The following is a 27348-nucleotide window of genomic DNA, read 5'->3' on the forward strand; positions in this document are numbered from 1 at the left end:
ACATAGACACTGAAGTTGGGCACATCTCTTTTTGACTCCCTAAGAGTCTGCAGACTGTTTCAAATCAGTGACAGCAGCCATGTTGACAGGCATAAGCCTTTTTTGTCTATTGCTTAGACAACCATGAGACCCAAAGAGATTATTGCAGCCCCTACCTCAAGGTGGCTCTGCCTTGAAACCATTGGCTCACATTTGAAAAACGGTGTTCCATTGGAGCAGGCCTGCATGGCTGGACCAGAGGACGTGATTCTCATGGTCTGGCTCTGACCAGATGTAGGTTAGTGGATATTGCTAACAAGCCTTGATGGGAAGGTAAATACAGAAGATTATAGATTCTTTGTGCAACACTTAATAGTCCTAGCCTTTTTCTAATGATTTTAGTCTGTGGAGGGAAGAACTGAATGTCAGTGAGGTGAAAAATGTACGCAGCCACGTAGTCTCAGATGGTTTAGGAACAGGTCTGGGACTAAAGGATATTGAATCCAACTGTCATTTTAATCCTTTAGATAACTCCCTTTAGAGTAGTTTCATCTCTTCTGTTATCTCACTCTCATTCTGTCTCCCAGTCAAGAATACCCAGTGAGTGGGAGATGCACTAAGAAACGTCAGAGATGCTCTCAGCTTCCAGTTGGTGTTTCCTAAGTGCCCCTTTGGGACATCTCCCAAATGTTTGGAGTTAGCAGTAATGAGTACGGTGCATTATCGGCTGCCACAGCGCGTATGTGCCATCAGCGGGTGTAAAATTGGGAGTGATTCCAAGAGGAAAGATTATGTTCACTTTGAGTTGTTGTACTTGTATCCTGAGACTGATAACCAGATATTCTACTTGCTTTTCAGTTTTCAAAACTGATCCTATTCTCTGTGGTGACTCCTCTTTCACCTTTCTGGTGGGCCCTCAGGAAGCAGGGAAATGAAACCTGGTTCCTGTATGATTTGAGAGTTTTTGTATGAATCAGCCCTTTTGGCAACTCTCCTAAATTAGAAAATAAGTTACCTTTTAACCTTTTGATACGCGGAGTAGACAGCTCTGGCTGGGTGAAAGTTCAGGAAAATATTTAAACAGGGAGGGGGCTTGGTCTAGTGGTGTGAGTTGGAATTCAAGAGTTTTGTTTCTGACTGTTCAGGCTATTTGCTCTGTAGGTGTGAAATCATTTATGAGCTCTCAGCCTCTGTGTGCTAAGATGTAGAAATAGCTGTGTTTCATTGAGTAATTAAAGTGTTTACAACAGCATGTGCCTTCAGAGTGGTAATTGGAGTTTCTAGGTGAGTTTTTTCATAATATATTACCTCTGTACCTCATCTTGGTTCCTCTTTCACAGACCTCTCGCAAAGGCAGAGGTGATGTGAGCACAGAAAGCAGTTGTGAGCGGTGCTTGGCATTGGAGAGAAGCCAGCAGCAGCAGGATGGTGACACATAGGCAGATTGTTGAAGTTCTTGGTAGATGATGCTGATAGAAGGACATACACATGGTTTTGATTGGAAAAAGTGAGTGCTGGGATACTGGAGAGCTGAGGTTTTAACAGAAGTGTAGTTCTTGTTCTGTGGGGGGCATTTAGAAACAGTAGTTAAGCTGATACTTCTCCCCTTACCAACTTACATACATGAAATGCTGCGAGCATCAGGCTCCTGCAATCTGCTCCTGTTGCTTTTATTTGAGTCTGCAGGAGCAGACAAGTGTATTCTGGGTTTTGTATTTTCCTACAGGCTATGGTTGACAGGTGACCTTGCTGTTGTGATCTCCATGTTTTGCTCTGCTTCAGACTCCAGCATTTTTGTTACAGCTCAGAAGAAATCTGCTTTGAAACCTGGTGGTGTGTTATGGTGTGGCATGTGTTTGCTACATGGTACCATTTAGTGCCTGCACTTGGCTGAGGGTGCAAGCAGGTAATGGCAAGTGTTCAAGCTATTGCAGTGCGGAGAGTTACTGCTCAGGCAGGTTGACTTAACTGGCTTCTTGTGCGTGCTCTTCTTGTGTTCCTACCACAAAGAAGATCTTTCATCTTTGTTAAAGATTACTGTTTTGACCATAGACCTTTTTTCAGACATTTGGAACTTTTCAAGTGCAGTTTCAGCTTTGTGATATATTTGAAATAACTGTCTGTAAAAGGCAAGGTGAAATCTTGGTCCAGTTCAAGGAGACTGATCTGTATGAGGGTGTGATATATAGATAGATGGTCTAGCACTGTTCTCCAGCCCCAAACACATGAAGGTTGATAGCGCTGATGGAATTTACAAGTCTGTCACCACAATTAATAAATAAAAAAAGAATCAATAAAAATGTACATTCTTGATTGAAAGCCAGAGGAGAAGTGGTATCCTTCCCAGTTTGGTAGAGTAACTAATTCTTCCAGGATGCAATTTCTTCTAAAGCAGTACTTCTTTAAATCTAAATGCAGCAGTGTTGCTTTAAAGCAGTACTCCCAGGGCCATAGATCTCTCATAAAGGAGCCAGGATCTCTGCTATGTACCTGACAACTGGGATTAAGATGGAGAGTGTCTCTGACTTCCTAGCATTTTTGTTATTTGATTTTAATGAGTTGTCTGAAGTTACCTATAATACAAATTGTACATGATTGTTTAACTTAAAAGCATTTGTTGAAATGATTTGATATCATTGCTTTTGACAGGAATTCGTTGATGTGTCAACCGTTTCTCATTGAAGTGTAGATAATAAAAGGTGTGTTAAATATGTGCACGCATTTATGTTATGCTAGCATCTAGGAATCTTGTGTTTTGGAGCTCAAGTCAGCATTCTCTGAAGAATTCATAATTTATGATTATCACAGATATGTATGGTATGTCTTTACTGTAGAGGCTAAATGTGTATATATAAAGCTTGTTGCCAGGAATCAGTTTTAACTTGGGTGTCACAGGCAGGAACTTTGACCTATTCCATCTGGTTAGAGAAACAGATTCTTGCTTTGTGTCATCATGCAAGAACTGTGATACCAAGGAGGACACCTACTTATAATAGTGAAAGAACCCAAATGCAGGAGAGGAACAATTGCCATGATTTCTAGAGTTCAGTCTGTGTCAGAGTGTTCCCTCATGAAAGAAGTACATCTTAAGAGGGACAAGAGAGTAGTATCGGTTGGTTTGTCTACTGATATGGGAATATATCCTCCAGAGGGAAGGAGGGAGAGAAAAGGAGGAAAAAAATAAAGCGAGGATAACTATTGAAATTTTCAAAAGAGAAAATCCAGAAGGGGTGGGTTAAAAAACCCCAAAACCCAGTGTATGCTTTGGTATGTTGCTCCATGAGGTCCATTTACTTGTTCTGTGGCTTTTTTGTTTGTTTTATAAGACACTTGGGAAGGAAAACAAAACAAAACCCACAGAAACCCAAACCAACATGCAGTTGTTCTGGTTTTCTGAAATAGCTAAATAATTTTGACGTGTAATTGATACCTGTGTTCATTATTTCTAGTTTCCTCCTCATCTGCAAGCAAACAGTTTTCAGAGGAAGTTGGAGATCGGCATAAATTCCATGTAAAGTCATTCTATATGACGGATAGCTTTGAATAAATAAAAAAAAAAAGTTCAAAACCAAAACCCCCTATTCTGTAGTCTCTCAATATAAATAAACAGTATTTTCTTTGAAGTTAAAAGAGGTTCCTAGTAGTGCTTGTGACCCTTTAGAAATGCTTGAGTTTCTGAAGACTGTAGGTTTCACCCTTGGTGGAGAAAATAATTTTGCTCTGAAGCTTTATCATTGTACTTATAAATTAAGGGTGACTGTAGCTGGGGGGTACCCCAGATATCAGGACTCTGGTTGTGTTTATGCCAGGGCAGATTTAATTTGAACAGATTCTACAGGTTGAGTGGAATGTTTCTGCAGTTAAATGTGCCTAACTGGGTTTTGGATAGAAAGAAAATGAGGATAACTCACTAAGTAGAACTGCATGAATTCAGCATTCTTTCTATTTTTTTCTTTTAGAGTTGTATAAGGGTATTGAAATCAGATTTCCACCCCTCCAACCCCACAGAAGAAAATTACTTAGTACATTACAGTAACCTCTTTGTTTATTTCTTTACACTGAGTCTTAGGAAAAAAAAAAAAGTTTTGTAATGTCTCCTCAAATTTGCTGTTCCACTTGTATTGTTTGTCAGAAAAGTAAATGAATGATTGAAGTGCAGAAAAAGTGTACTAACTTTAAAATTTGTTGCATCTCAGCAAAGTGATGCAGTGTGTGTTGTAGTGTCATGAATTATCCTTCTCATTCATTGACCCAGGCTTAGAGACATTATTCTTGTATTCACAGCCTCGGTACTGGTAAGATTTAATTATTTTTTTTCCTGTAGCTAAAAAGTATTTTTTCCAAGCTGTTGTTTTTATTTTGATAGGAAAAAAAAGTTTTACATTTTTTGCTGATGTCTAGACCTCTAATAATTGCTATGTGTAGATCTTCCTTGCTTTGCTTAAGATGAACATGGGTAGTAGATTGCAAATCATCTCTGTTCTGGAGAGGCAGTGGGAGCCGTTCCTAGCTCAGCCTTGCTTCTGGCTGAGATGGATTTGCAGTGGAACCAGATCACAAGTGTAACCTCTGGCCTGATCTAGTTGTCAGCATTTACACTGGCTAACTTCCTCAGTAGTGGGCAAAAAGTCAGGTAACTCACTGATACTAGAAGTAATTAAAACTGTATGATTTTGAGGAAGAATGTTACTCAAGCAGTACGTCTCTTCCTGACCTGTAACTTAAAATGTTACGGTTTCAAATACTTAGATCATGTGAGAGAAAATGAAAACAGAGTTTGCATAACCTCTGCTTTGGAAAACATTTCTGTATCAGAGGTAGTGTGGTTCTGTGGACTGTGATCCAGGAAATTTTGATTCCAGTTTGCTATTGACTTTGAGCAAATAGCTAGCGCGCACTTTTCTCAGAAACTCTGGCCTAGATCTACTGCAGGCGAGCTTAATTTAAGCTGTCTATAAACCATGATGCATGAAACTCTTCTTATGCTTTACAGTAATGCATGTTACTTACAGTATTTCTAGAAGCACGCTTGAGAAAATTAAAGCATTTGAGTGTGCTAAAAATCAGTGATTTCTGCTAAATGAAATCCTGTTCATTTTGGTAAGGACCACACCAGTTCTGATCCTGACACTATGAAGAGTTTTAGTCAAGTCAATCTTTTTTGTGGTTAATATATTTTATTTCAAGAGAGATTGGACTGTAGTATGAGTCATTATTGTGAAAGAGCACTTAGTTTTATCTTTATACTTGTTTTAACTGTTAAGAGTAAAATTTTTGGAAGAAAATTTTGCATTGCTGCTTAAACACATGTTGATGCTGATATTTTTTAAATTATGTATTTCAAATAGAGATACCATAAAACCTTTGAATTTGAGAAGTATAAATATATTTTGAATTTCCAGTAGGTCCCAGGTCAAAAACCTGTGGTAATTGATGCTGGACACCTGTTGTAACTTAATGTTGTTGGGTTGTGGAAATCATATAGTAACAGTGGAAAAAAACATTAAAAATTCTAAATAACAATCTTTCTAATAGATTACAGGATGGTACTGTTGCACCAAAGGAAGTATATCCTTACTTTTGAAGGAGGTAAAAATGGTCTTTGGTTGAAAGCAAGAATTATACTGGTTCGTTTCCAGGCTACTTCATTGTGTTTTACAAAGTTTCTTGTAGTCTGCAGTTTATTGCTGACTAAGGAGACAAATGCTGTTTTTTCTCCCCTTTTTAAAAATAAGTTATATAACAAAGTAATGATAGGCAGAGGTGGGAACAAAAAGCACAAGATGGCCCAAAGAGCACGTTTTTCTCTCATCCATTGTGCTTGGCAGCCTTTCCTAATTAACCTTAACTTCATGAACATTGCTACAGTATCTGGTGTCAGTATTTAATCATTGCAGCGCATTCTGTGGGATTGGCTGTAATATCTTGAAACTTTATACTTCACTGTTACCTCAAAAATACTACTTAAAACTGAAAAATTCTGTGTAGTATCCTGATGTCCTGAGCATTTCTGACACTTAAACTATCATTTGTGTATTATATTCCTTTTTTAGGGGTCCCCTTGTCCTGGCAGATGGAGCTGCGTTTGGCTTCGCTGGACATTTCCCTGACTTATCTTGATGGTTTTGTGACAACTTTATTTAACAGGATGAAGGATAAACTTTTGAGATATATTTATTGTTTTTAAAATGAAGTGTAGTCTGAAAATTGCAGCTGGCATGTTCTGAGCAATACCTCAACGTTTTTAGATTGTTTTCTCTCTTGACATATTGAAAAAAAAATGCTTATGTCTAAGAAAACAATCCATTGTTGGTATGAAGTGATTCTGGGTTTTTTGAATTTGTTGTTTACGTATTCCCAATTGAAACTTACTGTGCTAAACCACGTATAACCTCAGGTGAAGCTACCAAGTGTTCTTGGAAGTCAGCTGGTAAACAAATCCAGTAGATTAATCTTTATAAATTTTTCTTTTTTTTCTGCAGAGATATTACATACAGCATTTCTTTGGAAGCTGTGACAACTCTCATTGTCTTCCTCTCCTGCCAATTATTCCACAAAGAAATTCTACGAGAGAGCATCATTCACAAATACCTGATGCATGGTCGATGGTATGTTGTATTCTGGAGTGGTACCTAATGGTAAAGCAAATGCTTCTGATTACTTGTTTAGACTCTTTGTATTTGAAACCAAAAGGTAGAGAAATAAATTTTGATAGAAAACTTGTGTTGCTCAAAAGAAAAAAGAACATAAAAGCAAACATTAGTAAAGGCTGTTGGAGCGTTTCAGTTTTAAATCTCACAGCCCAGACTTCATTAAAACTATATTGGAAGCCATTTTTATTTGTTGAGGGTAATTTCATTAACTTAAAACAGCTTTTACTTTTCAGGATGGGTTTTGAGGTTTTTTTTCTATTTAGCTATGGTCTTATTCTGTACCACTGCAGTCTAGAGAACCTGCATACCTCAGAAATGCTAAGGAGCCTTCTTGTGATATAAATAGCAGCTCCTTGAAGGACTGTAGATATGTGCTGCGCTGAGTTTTAAGCTGCAGTAGTGGAAATACTTAGATGGTAAACTGGGTTGTGTGAGTAATACCACTTGTACTGGCAAGTCAGGTGTTTTGTTTAAATGCTTTGTCGTAGTTGCTTATATGCATTTTAGTCAGGCTATATGTTCATCCTCTTTCAATTTTAAATTCCATGTGGGTAGATTTTCGGTAAATATATCTATTGTCTGGTTTTCTGAAATCTCTACTGGATATGAGAGAGGTCCTGCATGCGTTATGACATGCAGGGGAACGAGGGGAGGCTCATCTTGGCTGTGGGCAGGAGGAAGACAGGGCAGGCCAGCTTGGAACCGCAGCAAGGTAGAGGCAGAGCCTCAGTATGTGTGGGGTTTGGTGGTACTTAAACCTCTGGACCAAAGGTATTAAGGGTTTGGGGCAAAATGGGGGAGCGTTTGGGAGAAGAGGTAGTATGTGGTCTAAGAGTCTGAGCTGGGAGTAGCTGGTACCTGGCCTTTGGAGACAGGGGTGGGAATTTGGTGGCTGGAAATCTGGGGCAGTGGGAGGAGCTGGAGGGGTAGTGGTGGCAGGGCACTGGAGTTCACCATAACATAGCCCCTCTCTGTTCACCTCTAAAATATACAGGAATGGGAACCAACTGTTTGCTTCTGTGGAAATGATCCTCTGTTTTGGAAATACTGTAACCTTTTATTTAAATCCAACAAATTCTGTGTGCATTTGTGAAAATCACTGATGTGAGGTCACATGTTTCATGGGTCTTTGCAAATTGGCCCCAGCACACACAAAATCCTGGGAGGGGTGGGGAAATTCTATTGTTACCTGTTCTATGTAACCAAAGCATGGAGCAAAACCTAAACAAATAGAATTTTTCTCTCCCTTGCATAAATATTTTCCCAGTTCTGTCTTGAGGTAAAAGAATACAATGATCCCACAAATTAAATGACTGATTTAGAACTAGTATTGAAAAATGAACAAAACATAGTTTCCGTGATCCTGCTGTTGAAGGTGTTCCTGCAGAGCCCTGCTGAAGTCCATGCAGCTTTGCGTGGGCAAGACTTTTGACGTTCTTTCCCTTTCCAGTCTGCTCAGCAGTGGGAGAGTTCCTGTCTGTCTTTAATCTCAAACACCAGCCTTTGCACTCTGCCTGGGCTTTGCTGTGCCGATTTTTGCAAGTTCTGAGTCAACTAAAGTTGTTTTCTTTCTCTTTTCAGTCTCCCATATACCAGCAGACTTGTGAAAACTTTACTATATAATTTCATTAGACAAGAAAGAAGCCCTCCTCCAGGGACCCATGTCTTTCAGCAGCAGACAGACGGAGGAGGACTGCTTTATGGAATTGCGTCTGGGGTGGCAAGTGAGTCTTATTCTCTAAAAACTATACTTCAGACCTTATGAAGTAAGGTTTGCCTGCTGTGTGACCGCTTAGAAACACACCTGTAGCCCACTTCTTTTTCAGCAAGTGATACCAGTGTGCATGCTCAGTATAGAAAAGCTGTCCATTTAAGGCTTGCTTGGGTTGTAATCATATAGGGTCCATCTTGAGATATATTAGAATCTGAAGCAGTTCTATCTGCAGGGATACCTGAAGGACAGCACATGGTAAAAGTAGCACTTAGTCCATACCTTTCTTCTATTGAGACATAAAAACCCCCCAGACAAACGAGTAGCACCCCATTTGATAAATCACATGCTTAGAGTTACTTAAAATGTTGTAAGAAGTACTTTTATGTGCATATTTTCTTCTCTGTAATTTCTTGATGAATACGGTGACGTGCTCTGTGGCTCTGCTTGAGCAGAAGTTGGAGCAGGTGGTCTCATGGGTTCCCTTCCAAGTCTCGAGGATCCTGTGATGTAAGGGAGTGACCTAGGTAGGACTTTTTCGTACCGTACTGTAGCATATGCCTTTCCTGGTAGGCAGACTACTGGCTTTTTCCAGAATGGTATGACTAGATTCTGACCTGTTTGCTAGAGAGAGGTGTTGTGTGAAGAATATAAAAGACTTGATGCTGTTTTTTGTTAAGGAAAAGAGTTCTTGTGTTTGTTGTGCTATACACTATGTTTTGGTTGGTACTTGCTCTCTACCCCGCACCAGGTGTGTTTTATTGGTGTATTACATATTAAAATTCATCCTGAACGTGTGTGTGTGTTGGTTTTTTTTTTTCTGTAGAATAAAATATAATATATTGCTGATAGTAGAGGTATATGTTATTTTCTTTTTCCCTGATAAACTGAAATGATACTTTGCAAGTAGGTTGCTGTTAAAACTGATACTATTTATTTTGCTCTTTTGTGAAATCCTTTCACTGGCAGCATCCCTAGGGGATGTTAAAGTTCAGGCCACAAATGGTCTGCCAGAAAATATTTCACAGTCTGTGACAGTGTGTGTGGATCTCCTCATGGAGGCAGTAAAAGAGCGTGTCTCTGTAACTTGGTGCAGCGTAGCCTGAATACATCGTTGCTTCTGGGTACCGTGAGGTTATACGCAGCTGAGCGTGCTGCTGGGACACGCATCTCCATTCTGGTTTCTAGTTTACACACTTATGGGTAGACCACTGTGATGTTTGGGTTGTGCCTGTAAGATAAATGTGTCAGAAAACCATTGCTTGGTTGCAGTTTATTTAAACAGAGAAGAAATTAAAATTGTTCCCCACAACGTTTTTATTCAAGAGTCCCAACAGGTACATTCTTTTCCTTCTTTTTCAATTGCTAGAGAAAATTGATCTTACAATGTTTTTCCAAAGCAGTTTTCAGTACGTTGTTTGTGCTTTTGCTTGTGACTGGAGAGCAGTTCTCCCTGCCTATTTTGATACCTCTACTTACCTGATGGTTTTATTCTTCTTGGTTCTAATTGCTTAGTCACGCTTGAGTGTTGTTTTAGTGCTGCCACGGGCAAAATAGCTTTTTTTTTTTTTTTTGTCTTGTCCTTACTTGATTGATCTGTAAAGTCCATCCATATTGCCACCACTCCTGCCTTCCTCTGTAGATCTCTGATACCATATCCCCCCACGACTTTTTACTCCTTGTATTTAGAGTTTGCACTACTTAATGCAGACTTTTAAGGTTTCAGCCTACGTCTGTTCTTGTCTCTTCCTACACTTCCACCCCCTTCACTCCTCTTGAACCATTCTCCTAACAACTCCCTTGGCATACTCCTACGCTTATTTTCTTGCTTCTTTCATGAGTACCTGAAGTGCCATCTCTTCTCCAGTGAATTAAGTGTATTCGTTTAAAGCTTTAAGTAAAAGAGCCTTTATAAAGAGCTTTCTAATGACCTGCCTGGGAAAGGGAAAAAAGTACCACATCCTGTTAGAAAAGTGAAATATTTTTTCTGTTTGTGCCTAAACAGTTGGCTGATGTTTTCTGTGTCTAATTATTTGCCTGTATATGATGTTGGCCTATAGATGAAACTTGGACATGATAGGTTTGGTAGAGTAAATGATATATTTACACAGGTTGCCCCGTCCCCAGCAGTGCCCAAGGCCAGGTTGGATGGGGCTTGAAGCCACCTGGGCTGGTGGGAGGTGTCCCTGTCTGTGGCAGGGGGGTGGAACTAGATGATCTTTCGGGTCCCTTCCAAACTAGACCATTCTATGATGGCCCATCTGTAATTACTTTTGAATTAATCCTTTGCAATCCTTTGTTTTATATAGCATCAGGTACATGGGTAGAGTACAACACAGATTTGAAAACAGCAACACGAAGTGGTAGTTGTTATGGTACAGAAGCAAAGTTTGAGCAATGAACAGATGTGGAAAACTTAGACATGGTTTCTGTATTGTGTTATTTTTGTGTATTTTGAAATCTTTACAGGGTAAGAATTGAAAGAAGAAAGGAGAAATTGAAAATTCACTTTTATATTACTTAGTGTCTTTAAATACCATGTAATGCTTAAAATAAGTTTACTGAAGTAGTCTAAATATAATCTTTTTAGGATGGAAGGATGTATGAATCTGGCTTTAAAAATCATTGATTTTTCATATGAAATTTTGAGCCCTAAAATAATTACTATGCTTGTTAATTTGAAATTATTTAACTTGATACCACAGTCATCTGTTACCATGGATTACATTGTTCATATTTCGTAGTCACTTGCACAGCAGCAGTAGATCAACAAACTGTTACAAGCACATTATTTTACTTCACCCCCCCTTTCCTTCCTTGTGATTCAGCGGGAGTGATAATTATACACGATATGAGCAGAAGTTTGCCCTTTCTCACAGTTAACCTTCTCCTGCTTCTTGTCCTTTGTAGCCTATTTTTTTTCCCTCTCATGAGCCTGCTGAACCCTGAAGCCATACAGCCAACATCCTCACACCGATTACTTCTCCTTGGTTTAGCCTGTGATTGCGTGCAAGTTATCTGTGTGCAAGTACCTTTCTCTATCCTATATATGAAATACCCTGATTAGAATTGTGTTACCAAATATGTTATCCGGCAGTAGTTAAATAAACAGTTGTGGGTTTGGAATGAGGGGGGAGGTAATGATGTTTTGCAACTTCATAAAGGACATTCTTCTATGCTGAGTCTACTTTTCTTTGCTTTTGTAGTCTTTCTGTAGGTGTGCAAAATAATTGTAAAGTACTGCTGTGGTGTTGATGTGGTGTGAAGGCATAAATGACACAAAATGCATGGCACTAGAGAGTAGACCTCATATATTTGAAATTCATTTTTCTTGGGTCACAAGGTCCATTGAATCAACTTAGCTTAAAAAAATATTTTTTTGTTTTTTAAATCCTCTCCTCTCATTTGGGAGTACTATTGGCATTTGCCAGTTCATGGTCCACAGTTAACCAAGTTGAGGGAACTTCTTGTGGGCAAGCAAAATTTTTTAATTAGTCATTTTATTTCATGCAAAATAAAATCCATGTTACAGTGAGGAACTGCCAAACAGATGATATGCTGACAGGAAAATGATAGTGCTACTCAAGACTATTGAAAAACAAGTCAGTTTAAATGGTTTCAGTTGAAATAGTTGATCCAGATAATACTTTTGCTATTAAAAGCACTTTAATGCATCTTGCAGTATATAAGAATTACTGCAAGAGTAAGATATAATTGACTTAGTTTATGCTGTTTAGATGACTATAGATGTAATGGGTACAGTGTTGTAAGAATCTAATGAAAAGGCAGGAGTTGGATTCATCTTCATTAATCACCTAAACAATCATCATAACTAATCTGGCGCACAAATGTACTGTTGTGGCATTAATATAAATTGCAGAATTCAGTGTATAGTGGTCAATGATGACTTGTTTTCTCATGTCTGCACTCTTTGGTTGGAACTAGACAAACATTCCTGACCATTATTGACTTTCTGTCATGTAAGTATGTACTTCACTCTGCATTTTGTCATTCAGCATTAGTGTACTTGAAGGCATCTGATGACCTGTGGTGTACATTGGTGACTTATACTATAGCTTATTCTTTTTTTCTTTTTTCCCCCCAGTGCTATGTTCAGGTTAATAGGAGCACTTGCATGATTAACTTTACAAGAAAACTATTTATTCATATTTAGCATTTCATATTAATACATTTTTGTCTTCAATTTTATGTAGTTTTATTTGTAATATCTAGATTTAAACATGTCAAAGTGGAGAGACACAAAAAGCTATTAACAATGTGTCTGTTATTTCTTATGATTCCATCAAGCTTTTTTTCTACTAACAAATATTTCAGGCTGGTTGTTTCTACCTTCCAGAGCCTTTTCGTGATGTGTCACAGATCTGGTGTATGATCTGCTACATGACTACAGTCTCGTCTGTCTCCCTGGTGCTTAGTCAGTGTTTAATTGCCTGTTCGTACTCACCATAATGAAAATGTAGGTCTGAGACTTCTTTCCCAGTTCTGTCTGTTCATATTCCTTCTTGCTTACAGTCTGTAGCAGTGTCATCCTCTTGCTGCTGTAATCATGGCATGTTGACCTGCCTGAATGTGAGGATTTAGATAGTGTCTAGATCTTCAGCCTTTCTCTTAATTTCTCTAAAGATGTGTCTGAACTGGAGCAAAATGTGTGGCTGCAATTCAAGCACACGTTCTTTGGGACTAAGTGTAGTTGAGGATTAGTAGTGATGTAGCTGTGGCAGGCTCAGTCTGCAAAAGCTGCCCAGCAAACTGGGTTCTAGAGCAGCTTCATCCTGACTGAAGTCTGTGCTTTGGTGCTATGAGGACCGTAGGAGCTGATTTGAAATTTGGTTGAACTAGTGTCAGAGCAGTTCCTGAATGTCCCCTTCGAGAGTCTTCATTGCCTTTTGTCATAAGATAAAATTAATCTTCTGTCTTAATCACAGTAGCACAGAAAAACATTGCCTCTGGCATAAATCTCTGCAGGCCAGCGATGTATTCGCTATCAAGCTCTTACACACTTCCTTTGACATACACTGTGGGTTGGTTGTTGGGGTTTTTTTGTTTGCTTTGTTTTTCTTGAAATCTATTTTATCTCTGTGGTATTGAATGACGTGAGAGTCTAGAACAGTTAAACAGCAGTAGCACTTCTGGTAATGTACCTTGGGCCCAGGTCCGCCAGAAGCCTTGGGGCTTTCAATCACAAGGATCTGAAACCAGAAGAGCTGTAGTATTATAATTATTTAATAAGTTCTTGATCAGTCTTATGTTTCACCAACATATTTGTGATAGTAAATAGCTGTACAGATAGCATAGACTTGCACTGGGACCCCTGTTTTTTTCCTAAGTGCTAATGGCAATGAGAGCAAAGCATCCTTTTCGAGAAGATGAGTTTATACTGTAAGGTCCTGGTTTCCTGATAGCTCTCAGAAGTGTTCCACTGACTCTGGTGAGAGTTAGACCAGGGAGCAAAGGGTGTTAGGGTATTTTTTCTTTCCTTCATAGAGGTTGATGCTCCTGGGTACCCATGGCTACCATCAATCCAGACTTACAGCAGTGACAAAATATATCATCTTACACATTCTGGTTTTAAGTCTTCTGTAAAGCTTCTTTTTATGTCATATCTGCCTGACATTGTCTAGGCTTGTGGTGTACTGGGAGCTCTGCTACCATGATGACTAATAATGCCTCTTCTCCAGCCTCTCTCTGTGCTGATCCATCTTGTCTCTTGCCCTGTCTGTAGATTGGAAGTTGTTCGGGGCAGGGACCATCCATGCGTATGTACAACACATAGCATAGGGAGGCTGTCATTCATGACTAGAGCTTCTGATTTCTGTGGTCATACAAATCATAATTATAACCATATGTTCCAGCTTGTTTACTGAGAGTCCTGCAGCAAGTTTCACGAGGTGTGTTGGTGATTTATCTCCCTGACATTTACCCTGATATTCCAAAACCTGAGCAGCTTCAAATAACCCATTATAAAAGAAAAAAAGAGAACGGATTGGCTCAAAAATGATTTTTCTTCTGTAATTCTTCAGGGGAAATTGCTTGTTTAAAGGAAACCAAGAATCAAGCTGATGTATTGTAACAACACAAGTTTTAAAACTTGATATTTTGCAAGGACTAGGGCTAGAAAAAAGAAATTTTATATGGGTGAAAAGAAGGAGTTTCATGCTTTCCAAACTCTTCTTATCTCTAGAGGTTTACAGAAATTGAAATGGAGATAACGGAAACATCTATGATTATGGAATTTCAATAATCAGTTATTTAAAAAACGAAAAACCCCAAACAAAACTGCTATACTTGGAGTTTTCTTGAAGTCCGATAAATTTCAGCTAGGGGATGGTAAGAAATCCATACCTCTTCAGCTTACAATTCAGCATCTACAAGACTGTTCATCTCCTACGTAGCATTTATTTTAGCAATAGATGTGAAAATCCTTTAAAAAGATTGTAAGCACCATCATTTCCACTTCTTTTTTGAACACAGTGCAAATGACAGAATGCTTGACCACACCACCTAAGGAATAGACCAAAATCTGGGAACTGAAGTCTTCACATTCAGCATCTTCTTCCAGTAGAGCACAGTGCTTCTCAAAGTATTAACAGATCTTTAACTTTTCGATGACCGTCCTTCTGGATGGTAGGTACAGAGTATGTATGTGCCTGAAAAGATGGGTTTTTTGGCGCCAATATGGAATTTTAAAGTAACACCGGTGACTTAAAACTCCATAAAGAATTTTTTCTTATTTTTGAAAATATCTACCACTCAGGATGTGGTGTCTGCTGCACATTTTCTGATGAAAATGCCTCAGTAGTTCAGGAAAAAGGGTGGTCTGATTGGTCTCAGATGTGCTGATACCTTATTACAAATGGGTTTATAGTTGATATCTGATTACTGACACGTCCCTTGAGGGGGTTGGAAAGGGAATGGGCAGGAGAAACAGCACTGCCTTTCAGGCTGGAGTGAGGAACACTAATAAAGCACCACAAAGTCTTTTTTTTTTTTTTTTTTTCTTTCTTCTTCTCTCTCCTTAATGCACTGTCAGAATTTGGTTTTCAGGACTGCTAATGGATAAAATTCATACAAAGCTGCATTTGTTATTAAACTACTCATTAACTCGTTTCCCTTCATTCTCCTGTGAGATGTCTGTACCATCTTTTGGGGTGGAAGTAGGGTTTTTTTTTAATATGTACAAGGTGAAAGAGAAGTTTATTCACATGATATCTATTATGTTGGCTATAGAACGAACTACTGATGGGAGCAGCACAAGCCAGTTGTGGAAGTATTGTGTCATGATCGAATTGGTTCAAGTTCTGAAACAGTTTTATTTGCCTTAACAATTTTGTCAGGGGAGAGGAGAAACTACTTCAAAGCTTAAAATAAATTGCAACGGCTGTTGCCTTGGAAGGGGAGTGGAATTTTAAAATAAAAACCTAAAGAGTACATTTTCACAGTTACGGATCTAATCATACACGGCTGGGAGATGGAGGCAACGTCTGTCACTTAGGTGGACAAGAGGAGCAGTGAGTTTGCTTACCTATTAATTGCATTAAATCCTTAAATTAAACCCTTAAATGAACACAGCAGAACTTCCCAAGTATACGTCTTGCAGATACAGCAGAGCTTATGATTTTCCAATTAGTACACATTTTGATTTACGTAACAGATCAGATCTAGTTTGTGAATTTGGGGTGAATATAGCCTTAGTCTGTGGTGTCAGTTTACTCAACTGCAAGGTTTAAATATGAAGAGTAGATTACATAAAGAGCTTGCAGATGAACTCTTATTTTGATACTGGTATTTATGAGACAAGAATGTTCCTTGCAGAAGATGGTAGCTGTCTGGCCAGTGTTTAGAACCTGTCCAGAAGGAGGTGGATAATTAACTACTTTGTTAGTTCAGTCATTAATGCAGGCGGAGAGATGTTATTCTGGCTCTATTCATGGTGCAAAGGAATGCTGTGCTTTTAGAATATGAAGACTGTGGTAGGTTTTGCAGGGGCTCTAAGGGAAATGAAGCAAACTCTTTAAGTTTATAACAAATGCAAAACTTTCACTAGTGCCAAAACTCACAATCAGATGAGCACTCAAATCTGATTGATCTGTAATGAAAATATTGTGTGCATTAGGACATCTGTAGTTCAAAATTCATACAGAAATTCTCAGCCTTCACGCTGATAAATCTTTAATTTTTATTTTCCTATGCAACATTGTTTTTAACTGAGTTTTGTAATCCATTTTTCTAACTGTGGTGAGTATGCAAAGAGTACATTGAATTTGCATAATGTGAGACAAAAATATTTTGGAGGATAAGTGGACATGCATGAAAATCTTTGCTGTAAGGAATCTTGTAATTTTGAGGTAGTACAACCTTGCTGGAGCCATGCTCTATCTGGATGTGGCTCTTAAAATGTTTTGTCTTGAGCCTTGTGGGTGTGTACTTCAGAACACCTATTTACAATATTGCCTTTATGGACTGAAGTGTTTGACTCTGATTTTGAGGGTTGATTTCACAAATAATTTCGTTTCAACAGGTATAGTTTCTAATGAACAGTCTTAGTTTGAAAGGGAAAATGTGTCTCTTTACATTTGAGCATAAAAAAAGCTTGGAATTCTTTCCATCTTTCTTTTATTTCTATGGATTATAGTTGTACTTCCTTGTTTTTGTAGACCCATGGAGGAGCTAAGCTCTGCAAAGAGTGATCTAAGATTTAATGAGGCCTTGGACTAAAATCTTTGTCTTAAACCAACAAAGACAAACCCATAATGCGATTATAACAGTTATTTTTTTACCTAATGTTCTAGAAGAGCCAATGGTAATTAAGTATGTTCTGCCAAACTGTAGTTTCCAACACAAGTATGAGATTTTTACATAACCTGATAAATGGCTATTTTTCCTTTTGAACAAGCCATCAAAAACATTTTCCGTCTTTCTGTGAAAGACTTGCCAGCCAAATTAGAGCAAAGCCAAATAGATCATGTGCTTAGCAGTGTATTAGTAGAAACTATTTTAACAGTTGCAGATTGAAATTATATTTCCTTGTCCTGAAGCCAGTTACTATTGTTGAGTAATTTGGAACTTTCCTTTTCTGATTGAAGTTTAAATTATTGGTATGTGGTAGTTGTAGTATAGAGCAGTGAACATTCGTTTTCACAACAGTTGGGTTTGTTTGTCAATTTTTCTCTTTCAAGTGAGTGGCGTTTTCCAGAGTGACTCACTTTGGGGAAAGAAAAATACTATTAACAAGAAAAGAATGTGGCACCTAGGAATAGACATCCTGGTGAGAAGAATGGATTTCCATTATTGAAAAATAAATTTCAGTATTACATGGAAATTCAGTTATTATCCTTATTGGAAAGTGTGAATTTTTATTTGCTTCTCAGTAATTACATTTTTATTTGGATTTTGAATTTGCACCAAGCCCAGAGCTGTGCTGCTGCCAAGCTGTGTCAGTCAGTGTCTGGTTGATGGCTGCAGCTGTCACAAGCTGGGGGACGCGGCTCAGCCCGAAGTGACATGCTGCTTTTGTGCATGCTCGGCTGCTGACTGGGAAGGCGCAGCCACATTAGGACAGGCTTAATGACAGAGATTCACCCTGGTTACTCTGCCTGTCCTGTACTGTGGGTGAAGTGCTGGAGCAAGTGTGAAGGAGTGGCATTTTGTTGCTGTCTGCTGTGCTAAGGATGCTTTACTGTTGACAGTCTAGTATTGTGGCGTTCTAGAAGGCGAAGACCAAAAGAGAAGGTCTTTGAGTCTTAAAAGAACAGTTGTAAAGCTGGCATGGTGCTATTGTAGTCGCAACGATCTATAAAGGGGAGGTTTGTAGAGAGAGGCAGGATTTTTCGTTACTGCAGTTGGAAGAACACAGTGATGTATGCACAGTGCATATGTGTGCTACCCAAACCATCCTCGGGTGGCACAGCTTCCAAGAATTTAACCTCAGGAGGTGGCTTAAAGACTTCAGCTTTTGCACCCAAGGGAGGATTTCTGTGTAACCATTTTACTGGGAATGGTATTGGGATCCTGCAATACAAATTCTGTTACATAATACACAATGTAAATTGTGTTCCAGCATGATAGCTGGGATACAGCTTAATTAATTTAATCTTTCACCAACTTATATTTGAGTTTATTAATGCTAAGCATTATAAACTCATAGCTCATATCTCACCGTGGAACGTAAGGGAAGGACTAGGTAGATGAGAGGCTTGAGAGGAAAGCACAGAAGCAAATTCTTTATTGCACAGCTTTCCTCATAATATCTTCCGGTCCTTCCCATCTTCTCTTTCTGTAAGAAAATATATCTGTATGATAGAATGGGGATGGCATGGAGCTGGGGAGGCAGAGTAGGGAGGAGGATGACTGATACCTTTAACTCAGGTAAGATTTGGCTGGCTGACATGAAAGCTCTTGCCTATGTGTAGATTACTGTTGTGGCCATAAAACATTCCTCATGTGAATGTATGTACAAAGCAGTTAGTGGTAAACAAGCTTTCTTTGTTGGAGTATCATTAGGGCCTTGCTCATGCAAAATGGAGAGCACATTGGTCTGACAAGCTCTTGCATGTTATTTTTGTTTAGCCTGTTAAACAAATGCTTTCATGTTTAACGTTTCTAGATCTGTCTGTGGATAGAATTTCTTCCTTTGTACCAAGCATTGCCCTGTTTCCCACTCATTTTGGAGCATTTTGTGAGGCTTGAAGGAGTCTCTTCTCAGGGGAACTGCTGCAATTCAATAGACAGATTTTCCTTGGCTGAAATCCAAACCTTGTCTTCCTGTTGTGGATATTAATAATGACAGAGTTGAGACCTTGTCACTCCTCTGCTGAATAGTGTAGGTAATAAATCTGAAACTAGGTTTCATAAGAGAACTGTGGTCAGGAACAGGACAAGGTTTTCTGACTAAATGAAAAATTTCAGAATGAGTCTAACTTTGGAATAATTCCTTGTAATTGTTAAAAGACTAAATTTCTTAGCATTCCTGCTGATACTTTGGATTTTTACTCAGCGTTCTGAGAATCTGTAGCTGGTAAATACACAGACCTGTAGTTTCAGTCTGGCCAAACTGAAAATTATTGCTTTCTCAGTGATCTTAATTCACACAAAACCCTCACATTGTGAAATGATTTTATGCTGCAGCTAATATTCAAAATCAGTTTAGGTCTGTTTATTTCTGCCACACACATACATGAGTGTTCTGTATTAAACAGTTGTTGTAGGACTTAAAAGTTTTAACGTATGTTGGGTTAATGTGCATGTTCAGGGTGCTTGAGGGTGAAGGACTTGTATCAGTAGGCTTTCTCAGGTCAGCTTCAGCTGGCACTTAATAATAAGACTTCAATAAGGTATTTAAGGTTGGCTTCTCAGATTTATTTTGTGCTTCATATCTTGTGAAGAGTGTATTTCAAATGTGCTGACATTGATCAGGAACCCCATTCCAAGAACACATGGTGATTATGACAGGATGCACAGGGCTGTCAAGAGGATGTTCTGCATCAGATCTTTCTTTCTTTCTACCACGACACCTGTACTCGCCATCCTGTGTCATTTCTGTCTATAGCAGGCAGGGTCTACACCCGTGAGATGTGCTGATGGATTCTCATGGCTAGTGATGTGGCTGACTGGTTTTAGGAAGGGGCAGCAGGCACATCTTGCATGGTTTGCTTTTCATTTTCTTTGGGATTTTTGTTTTCTTTTCCTCCTTTCTCTTTTAAAGAATTGGGGAGTGGGAAATTGAAGTCTTGCATTTCCTTTCAAGTAAAAAATGTACTTCTCTTACAATCCTGTGGTAACTCCTCCTCCTGCAAGACGTAGACATGCGTGCACACGCACCCTTCCTCCTGGTGCTGAGGCTGAGGGGAGGCTGCCTGGGAGACTGCCAGCACCCTCTGCTGCTCCATCTGAAGTAACTGAATCTGCTGTGCTCTGCCACTCAGTATATTGTCAGTATGTAAACCCTAGATTTACACTGGAGAATTTTAACCATTAGAAACTCTGAGACGTTTGTGGTATAGCTAGGTCTGAACCCTTGGGAAAAGGTGGATTTATAAATTATTTTGAGCCTTTAGAAGAAACTAGTTTTCAGCAGGTCTGAATTAGAGATTAAATGAACTAGGACTTTGCAGGCAATAAATGGCTCTTTGGCATCTGATTCTTACTGCAGCAGTCATTTAATGTCTGCCTGAATACGTTGCTTTCTGAAGTGAAATTCAGAAAAAGTGGGGAGAAGAAATAGCCAATAGAATTCATGAGAAGTGAATCATTTGTTGAGAACCATCTTAGCTATTTTTTTCCTCTGTGTTCTCAAGGAAAATCCTGTATTATAGTTATCAGGCTTACGGACTTTTTACTTTGGACTGGCAAAGGAACGTGTTGTTTCTTTTAACAGAAATTTAACTAGAGGCTGCATGCCTGAATGCTTGTCGTCTTTCCAACTGCATAAACTGGTCTTACATTACTCTGAATAATTTGCTTTTGAAGTTTTTGTGTAAACATATCAGAAGCTATGTAGGTCTTTCTCAAAAGAGGACAGACCCTGAGGATGGCCATTAAACAGACGACAATGGTGAATCCTAGGATGTGTAGTATAAAAGCCTTCCCATTGCTCTGCGTGGCAAAGGACATGTATTTATAGCTTCAAAACTGGGTACAATGCTGATTCTGGGGTATGCTTATGCACAGAGACATCGTGTGCTCATGCAGCATCCCAGTGGCTTCAGTGGAATTCTTTTAAGATGAGAGCCTAAACTTTCAACCCTTTAGCTTTAGAAAAGGTACTGAATGTCTGTAGGGAAGAGGGGACACTTCTTGATGATGTACTGTAATTTATAGTGATGGAGGAAATACAGGAGCATTTCATTTTTCTTGGTATACCAGGTGGAGTATGTTGTGTTTTTTTATTTTTTAAAGAATTGTGTTGAAAACTATTAGAAAACCACAATTATAATAAATGTAAAGTCACAATCTTCAAGCATTTGAAGAATGAAGGTTGTGTAGCCTTCCAGTTATAAACCAGGTATGGCATGTGATACATCATCTGTGGTGCACCTTGATGTCTGGTGGGAACATTGTGCTGAAATGTCTTCAGCCACTTTGGGTCCTGAGGCTGTACATTACAACTTTCAGATGAAAGAACTTAAAGCTTAAGATGCAATTTCAGAATTTCTTGATCTCTAGATATTTAAATAATCCTGTGAAGAGCTTGTATTTCTATAGTTAACTGCAAACACTTGTATCTTTTGTCTTAAGTGCTGTTTCTGATGGAGAAGTGTGGCAGATGGAACACAATAAGTTTAAAGAGTTTCACTGAGCAGATGACATAATTATTTTCCAAGTACAATATTTGAAACTCCGTCGAATTTCTGTAGTGCAAGGTCAAGCAAGATATGATGGCGTGCACAATAAATTACCTATACAAGAAACTGTTCTTTTAGAATTTCAGAGATTCTAAAAAGTAATAACTGCTATAAAAACATGGCTGGAAAGTAGAATAGTAATAGGCAGGTTTTGAAATGTAATGATTTGAATAACAAATTGCTTGAAGGGTACTTGCTAAGATGTGTTAGTAAACTGTTTATGATCTTGCGGGGAGTGGCAATCGGGCACAGCAGCTGGAATGCATGTGACAGCTGTACCCACCACAATTTGGCATCGCACTTCTCAGACCTAGTGACTACCCCAGAAGTGATTTGTGCAACTGCATGTATCTATCCAGAAACAACACCTGTACGAGGTAACAAAATAAAGATTCCTTTGGGTTGGAAAGTTTCTCTTTGGGGACGAACTAGTTGTAAATCTAAAAGTACAGTGCTAAAAACACATGATTCTCTTCATCCGGAGGATTTCCTAGGAAGCTGTATGTCCTGGTATATATACTAAATCCTGGCAGAAGGGATTGTTCCCAAACATGAATTTCAAGCAGCTGATCAGAGGAAGTGAAGCAGCTGCTTGCAACTCCATCACCTGCAGTCTTCTGGGGGAAAAAGTGAAACTGAAAATTCCTTTTCATAATAACCCGATGAAGAGATCCAGCTAGTTGGCCTGCGTTTACAAAGCCAGATAATTTGACATACCAAGTGTTTTAAACACTGATTTTGAACTTCTTGAAATTAATATTTGGTTGAGGTTGTGTAGGCTTGTCGGACTGGGATGCTTTTCTGGCAATGGGAATGAAAGCAAAACTAGTCCTTATCCTGCTAAAGTGCGTGATGCTTTTCCATTTCACAGTGTGGAGAGCCAAGACCAAGAGAGGCTGCATTTCATCCAGACATGCATGTGGCTCACTTCAGAGCTTCCCAGAGCACTAGTCCAGACTTATCGTAAAGTCATACCTTCACTGAGGAATCTTAATTCGCTTGAAATGATGGATATTGGAAATAAATTCTGTCCTCAAAAGCTAGTAACTTTCTGAGAACAGAAACAGAATGGTTGCTGTTCATGGAGAGTCACTCCAAGTGTTAGTACGTGCACATGAAGGACTTGGTTCAAACATCTGTATCTCCATACAGTAAAATAAGTTATCTGTATGTTTCCTCAATGATCCAGTTGTTTAGTCTCAAGAAAACAAATGAACAGTAACAAATCTAGAGTAGTTTTTTTTTTTTAATTAAAAAAACCCAACCAAACACCAAAACTCATCAGGCAGATCGATTATGAGAATAACTGCAAGTCTGGGCACTACTCCAAGCAGACACATTCCTATACTTTATAAGGAGGGGACTCTGTTGCTACAAAGCAGGGCCTTTCTTGAGATTATCCATGGGTTTTCCAGTTGCCAAACATTTGGTAGCACGAATCAGATGACTATAATCAGAAAGTTATCGAGATGACTTTTCTTCAGCTTCTGTAAATTATCTTGCCTGTCACCAAGAAGGGAGGGGAGGCAAACTGTTCTTCCCTTGACATTTTCAGAAGCAGCATTGGTCTTCTAAAGGTCTCTCTCAAACAGCACTGGAGCATCTGCTCCCAAAGTCAATCCTAAGATCTGCACAGTGTAACTTTTAGAGGTAGGCTTGCTGTTTCCACTAACCTCAGTAGCTGGTGATCATTGAACAGAACTTGCCAACAGGCTTAAACGTAATCTCACTTTGTTACAGAGAAATCTTTACTGATTGCAGGCATTCCCTTCCCCCCCCCCCCCCCCCCCCCCCCCTTTTGACCTCCTCTTCTGTTTATCAGTTTGGGGATTTTGTATGCTGTCATTGCTCTTAAAAGTCAGATTAGGGATTTGCTGCATAACATAGTCTTCAAGGTGGTGGTTGTTGCTTCTAGGTCGGAGCAGCCTGGAAGACAGACAGAAGCTATAGAAGCTCTGATTTTTGTAACAGTTGTTCTTGGTTAGGAGTTACATGTAATCTAGGTTAGAGAACTGCTTATTATGTAAAGGCTTTATGCAATTCAGAGTGCAGCATTTTACATTTTTGCAATTAAGTCGTCCTGAAATAGTCTCAGCATAGATGGAAAATGTGCTCATTAGCCACATTCCTATTCTTGCCCAATGTTCTGTTTAATTTTTCTGTAAAATTCCAACTTGCAGTGGCTGCTGTCACTACATTTTTTTGTTGTAATTGCTGTATTGGTTAAATTGCTTATTAATGCAGATTTATAAATTTTTTTCCTTTTTTGAGATGTTTACTTTCTCTATCTCGGGTTCTAAAACACTCTGAAGCTTTGCAAAAGGTGTTGTACTGTTTCCCAAAGAAACAATTTTTAGCTGCTGTCTCAGTCACAAAACAACGAAATCTCGGTGACAGCACTTGGTGGAACTGAGTGATTTAATTGCAGCATTAAAATGAAAAAATGCAGGGAGGACTATTGAGTGTGGCTGGTCTGCATTTGCCATTTATGCTAATGCTGCTTCATGAATTGAAAATACATTAAGTTTAATATGGGCTCTCCTGGGACTATATGCGTTTACTAAATAAGTGCATCAAGTGATACGAAGAAAACAAATAGGAGACTGTAAGAGTCTTGTCTCTTCCTACACTGTTTTTCTGTTCCTTTGGTGCACCCTGTCTACTTGTAGAAGTCTCTCAGAAATGCAGGTTTAGGTAAACTTACTTTAAAGAGTATATAGAGAATCGGTCAACTAAAATGTTTTAAACCTAGTCCCGTGTAGCTTGTCTAGTCAGGTTAATGACTTGTCAGGTAATTTGTAGCTAGTTGTGGGATTTTTGTTCTTACTAAATAGAAATTGTTTATCTTTGCCATTTGTCCTCTTAGCGTTTTCACTGAAAGAAGAAAAAAAAACCCTTGTGCGCTTTTGCTGTTTATATATTGGAAAATAATGTGCTCTCAATCACTGTTACACTGTTTCTCATCCTGTCTTTTTAATAGCATCATTTTTCCCCTTCTGTGTTTTGCACTGCCTCACCCCACCACAACCACCACCAGTCTCTTAAAATTCATGGCATGCTCTGATATTTGAAGTAATTTTTTAAGTCATTTCAACATCTTATTGGTATGTCAAGAACTGGCATATTTGCAAGTTGCAGTAGTCAATTCGTCAAGCATACAAACTGTGCAAAAGTTTGCTTCATCGTATATTTAGAGCTCTCCAGTTAATTAATTTTAAATTAAATCTTCACTGTGGTTTGGCACATGTTTGAAATGAGCAGAAGGGAACTACTAAAGATGGAAACCTGAAATACTTGTAATTATTGCACCTTATGTACAAATTAATCCCTTTGTTGTGTAGAGCTGACATTTTCCCTGTCACTTTTTCCTCCTTAGGAGGCAGACTTTGAAAAGAAATGATGATTGTATAAATTAAAATTTATAGTTCTGTCTGGTTAGTGTGGGTGTCATGCTAGACATAATTCCTTATGAAGTGTGGTGTCAGTTATGGAAATCGGCATTGTATCCTTTCTCAAGCGTAGGAAGGGGTTTTATAATCTGCTAGAATGCCAAACGCTTTTAACTAGAATTGAATGTGGTCCACTATCCGTAAATTATAATCATGCATGTGTGTGGGTGTCTTATCATTAAACTCTTATGTCTGTGTGAGAAGTGTGGGAGGTAATAAAAGCTGGGTGCATAATAGTTGATAGATTGTACATTTTCTTTTCAAAATTAGTTGTGAATGTATTTTGGAGGCCTTAAATTCACATCTTCCTTAAAGAAATTAATGCTGTGTTTGCTTAAAGGGATGTTAATTAAGCAGCACAGTGTTCTGTGGTTTTTTGTTGGTTTTCTTTTTCTTTCTTTTGGGTTTGTACCAGATGGTGATTAAAAACTAGTTAATGAGGTCCACAGCCCTGCTTGAGTATGTAAGGCATGTTTATGCAACTTTATACTGATTTTAGGTATTTCGAGTTAGAGCTGAGGCTTTTACTGCAATAGCTACATCAGGGCATTCCTTATTGTGGAGGCAGGTGTGTCTGTCACTGCTTATGCTTTCCTTAGTCGCATAGACTGAAGCAAGAGAAGCTTGACTTAGCTGTAATTTTATCTATGGTGAGGATTCCTAGGTGTGAAATTAGTAGGAACAGTACCAAGTGAAGGTGTGCATCACTTTAGTTATACAGGTGAAGCTGCCTAGTCCAGATAGACAGCTGCTGACAGTCAGGACTTGATGTGGATATTGAGTCTTGTGGGACAACCTAAAAATGTCGCATCTCTTAAAAATAAATGATACAGTTTTGAATCTTTGTCTGGTGTGCTGTTGCAGCAGTGCTAGCCAGCTGTAGAAATGGTGCTGGTTTAGCCACAGCAGTCAGATGGCTGGAGCAAAAGTACATTGTGCTTGACCAGCTGCATTGTCTTGCAGCAATAAAATGGCAACGCTTGTGGATGAGGGTAGAATGATTGATGTTGTCTACCTGGCTTTGCTAAGGCTTTACTAAAGGTGTTATGATTTAGGTGGGTGGACTGCTGTGTGGGCGAGACATTGATTTAAAGAGTTGTACCCCCTCCATTGCTCTCAGTGATGTTTCTGTTTCCCACTGTCAGAGTATCCGAGTGTCTTCCAGTGTTTTTTCTGTGACCAGCTTTAAATCAGAGGCATGGGGGAAAGCATGCTTGTACTCAAGAGATCTGAAGATTGGTCATTTTGTCTTTTGTGTGACTGTAAGGTTTGAGCTGACACTTTCAGGAGACTGTCCATAATGGTTCTGAGATTTCTTTCTTGAGTGGGAATACTGAATTAAGAATTTGCTATGGTGTGTAGTTTAGGCTTCTTAGCCCACCATGTGTATATATGTCCTATCTTGCATTTATCACGTTAGTAGTTAGCAGGCTTTCCATCAGGAGGTTATGCTGTGACTCTTAGTCACTTCAGATTTGATGATCTGCATTAGATTTTTGTATCTTCAGATTTAAACCCCAGAGTACTCTGTTGATTTCCAAGACACGTATGGAAAATCAGAGGTGTTAGTACTCAGCTGTATGGTAACCTACAGATAATAGTCCTTCATTACTAAAACTGACCATTTCTTCCTTTATTTAGTCCTTGTTAAATCATGTGAATGCTTTTTTTTTATTTTTACAGAAGTTCAATTTTTTTTTTATTTATTGCTTTTAAATAAAGACAAAGACTTAGAAATCCAGTTGTAGTGGGTGCAGTTCTACACTTGCTTTCAATCCAGCAGAAGTATGAGTATGTTGAAAGAAGTTCAAACCACATGCTACCACTTTTGCCTGCATGTCTTTGCCTCTGTTTTTTGCTCATATTTGCATTTGTGTGACCACATGATAAGCTGTCGCAGAGAATTGAGCTAGCTGAAAATTGCCCTTCCCCTCAGCTTGGCTAACAAATTTTCCTGTGTGGCTACACAAATACTGGTTGATTGTGGTGTGTGTGGGTTTGTTTTTTTTTTTTTTTTCAAAGGGGAACAGAAAGTGGGAAGAAATGTGCAGAGGAAGGGGGCTGCTGGGTTTGGTGGAAGCCATATTAAAAACTCCTGTTACTCCTCTTTCTTAACTCTTTCAAAAAATTTCGAAAGGTCTGTGAGATAAATGTGCAGATAAACGTTAAACAAGTAAGAAGGCTCAATACAACTT

General features: G+C 38.8%; 1 protein-coding gene across 4 annotated transcripts in view; it reads left to right on the plus strand.

The window, feature by feature from the left end:
• DYM (dymeclin) overlaps positions 1-27348 on the plus strand; it is a 213727-nt gene that overhangs the window by 38392 nt on the left and 147987 nt on the right. For all 4 annotated transcript variants that reach the window (XM_055698723.1, XM_055698722.1, XM_055698724.1 and 1 more), the window contains 2 exons: positions 6462-6587; positions 8214-8356. In XM_055698723.1, coding sequence (XP_055554698.1) covers positions 6462-6587; positions 8214-8356 — 269 coding nt within the window. The remainder of the gene's footprint in view (positions 1-6461; positions 6588-8213; positions 8357-27348) is intronic.

The sequence above is a fragment of the Falco cherrug genome, chromosome Z (genome assembly GCF_023634085.1).
Source record: "Falco cherrug isolate bFalChe1 chromosome Z, bFalChe1.pri, whole genome shotgun sequence".
Classification (NCBI taxonomy): Eukaryota; Metazoa; Chordata; class Aves; order Falconiformes; family Falconidae; genus Falco; species Falco cherrug.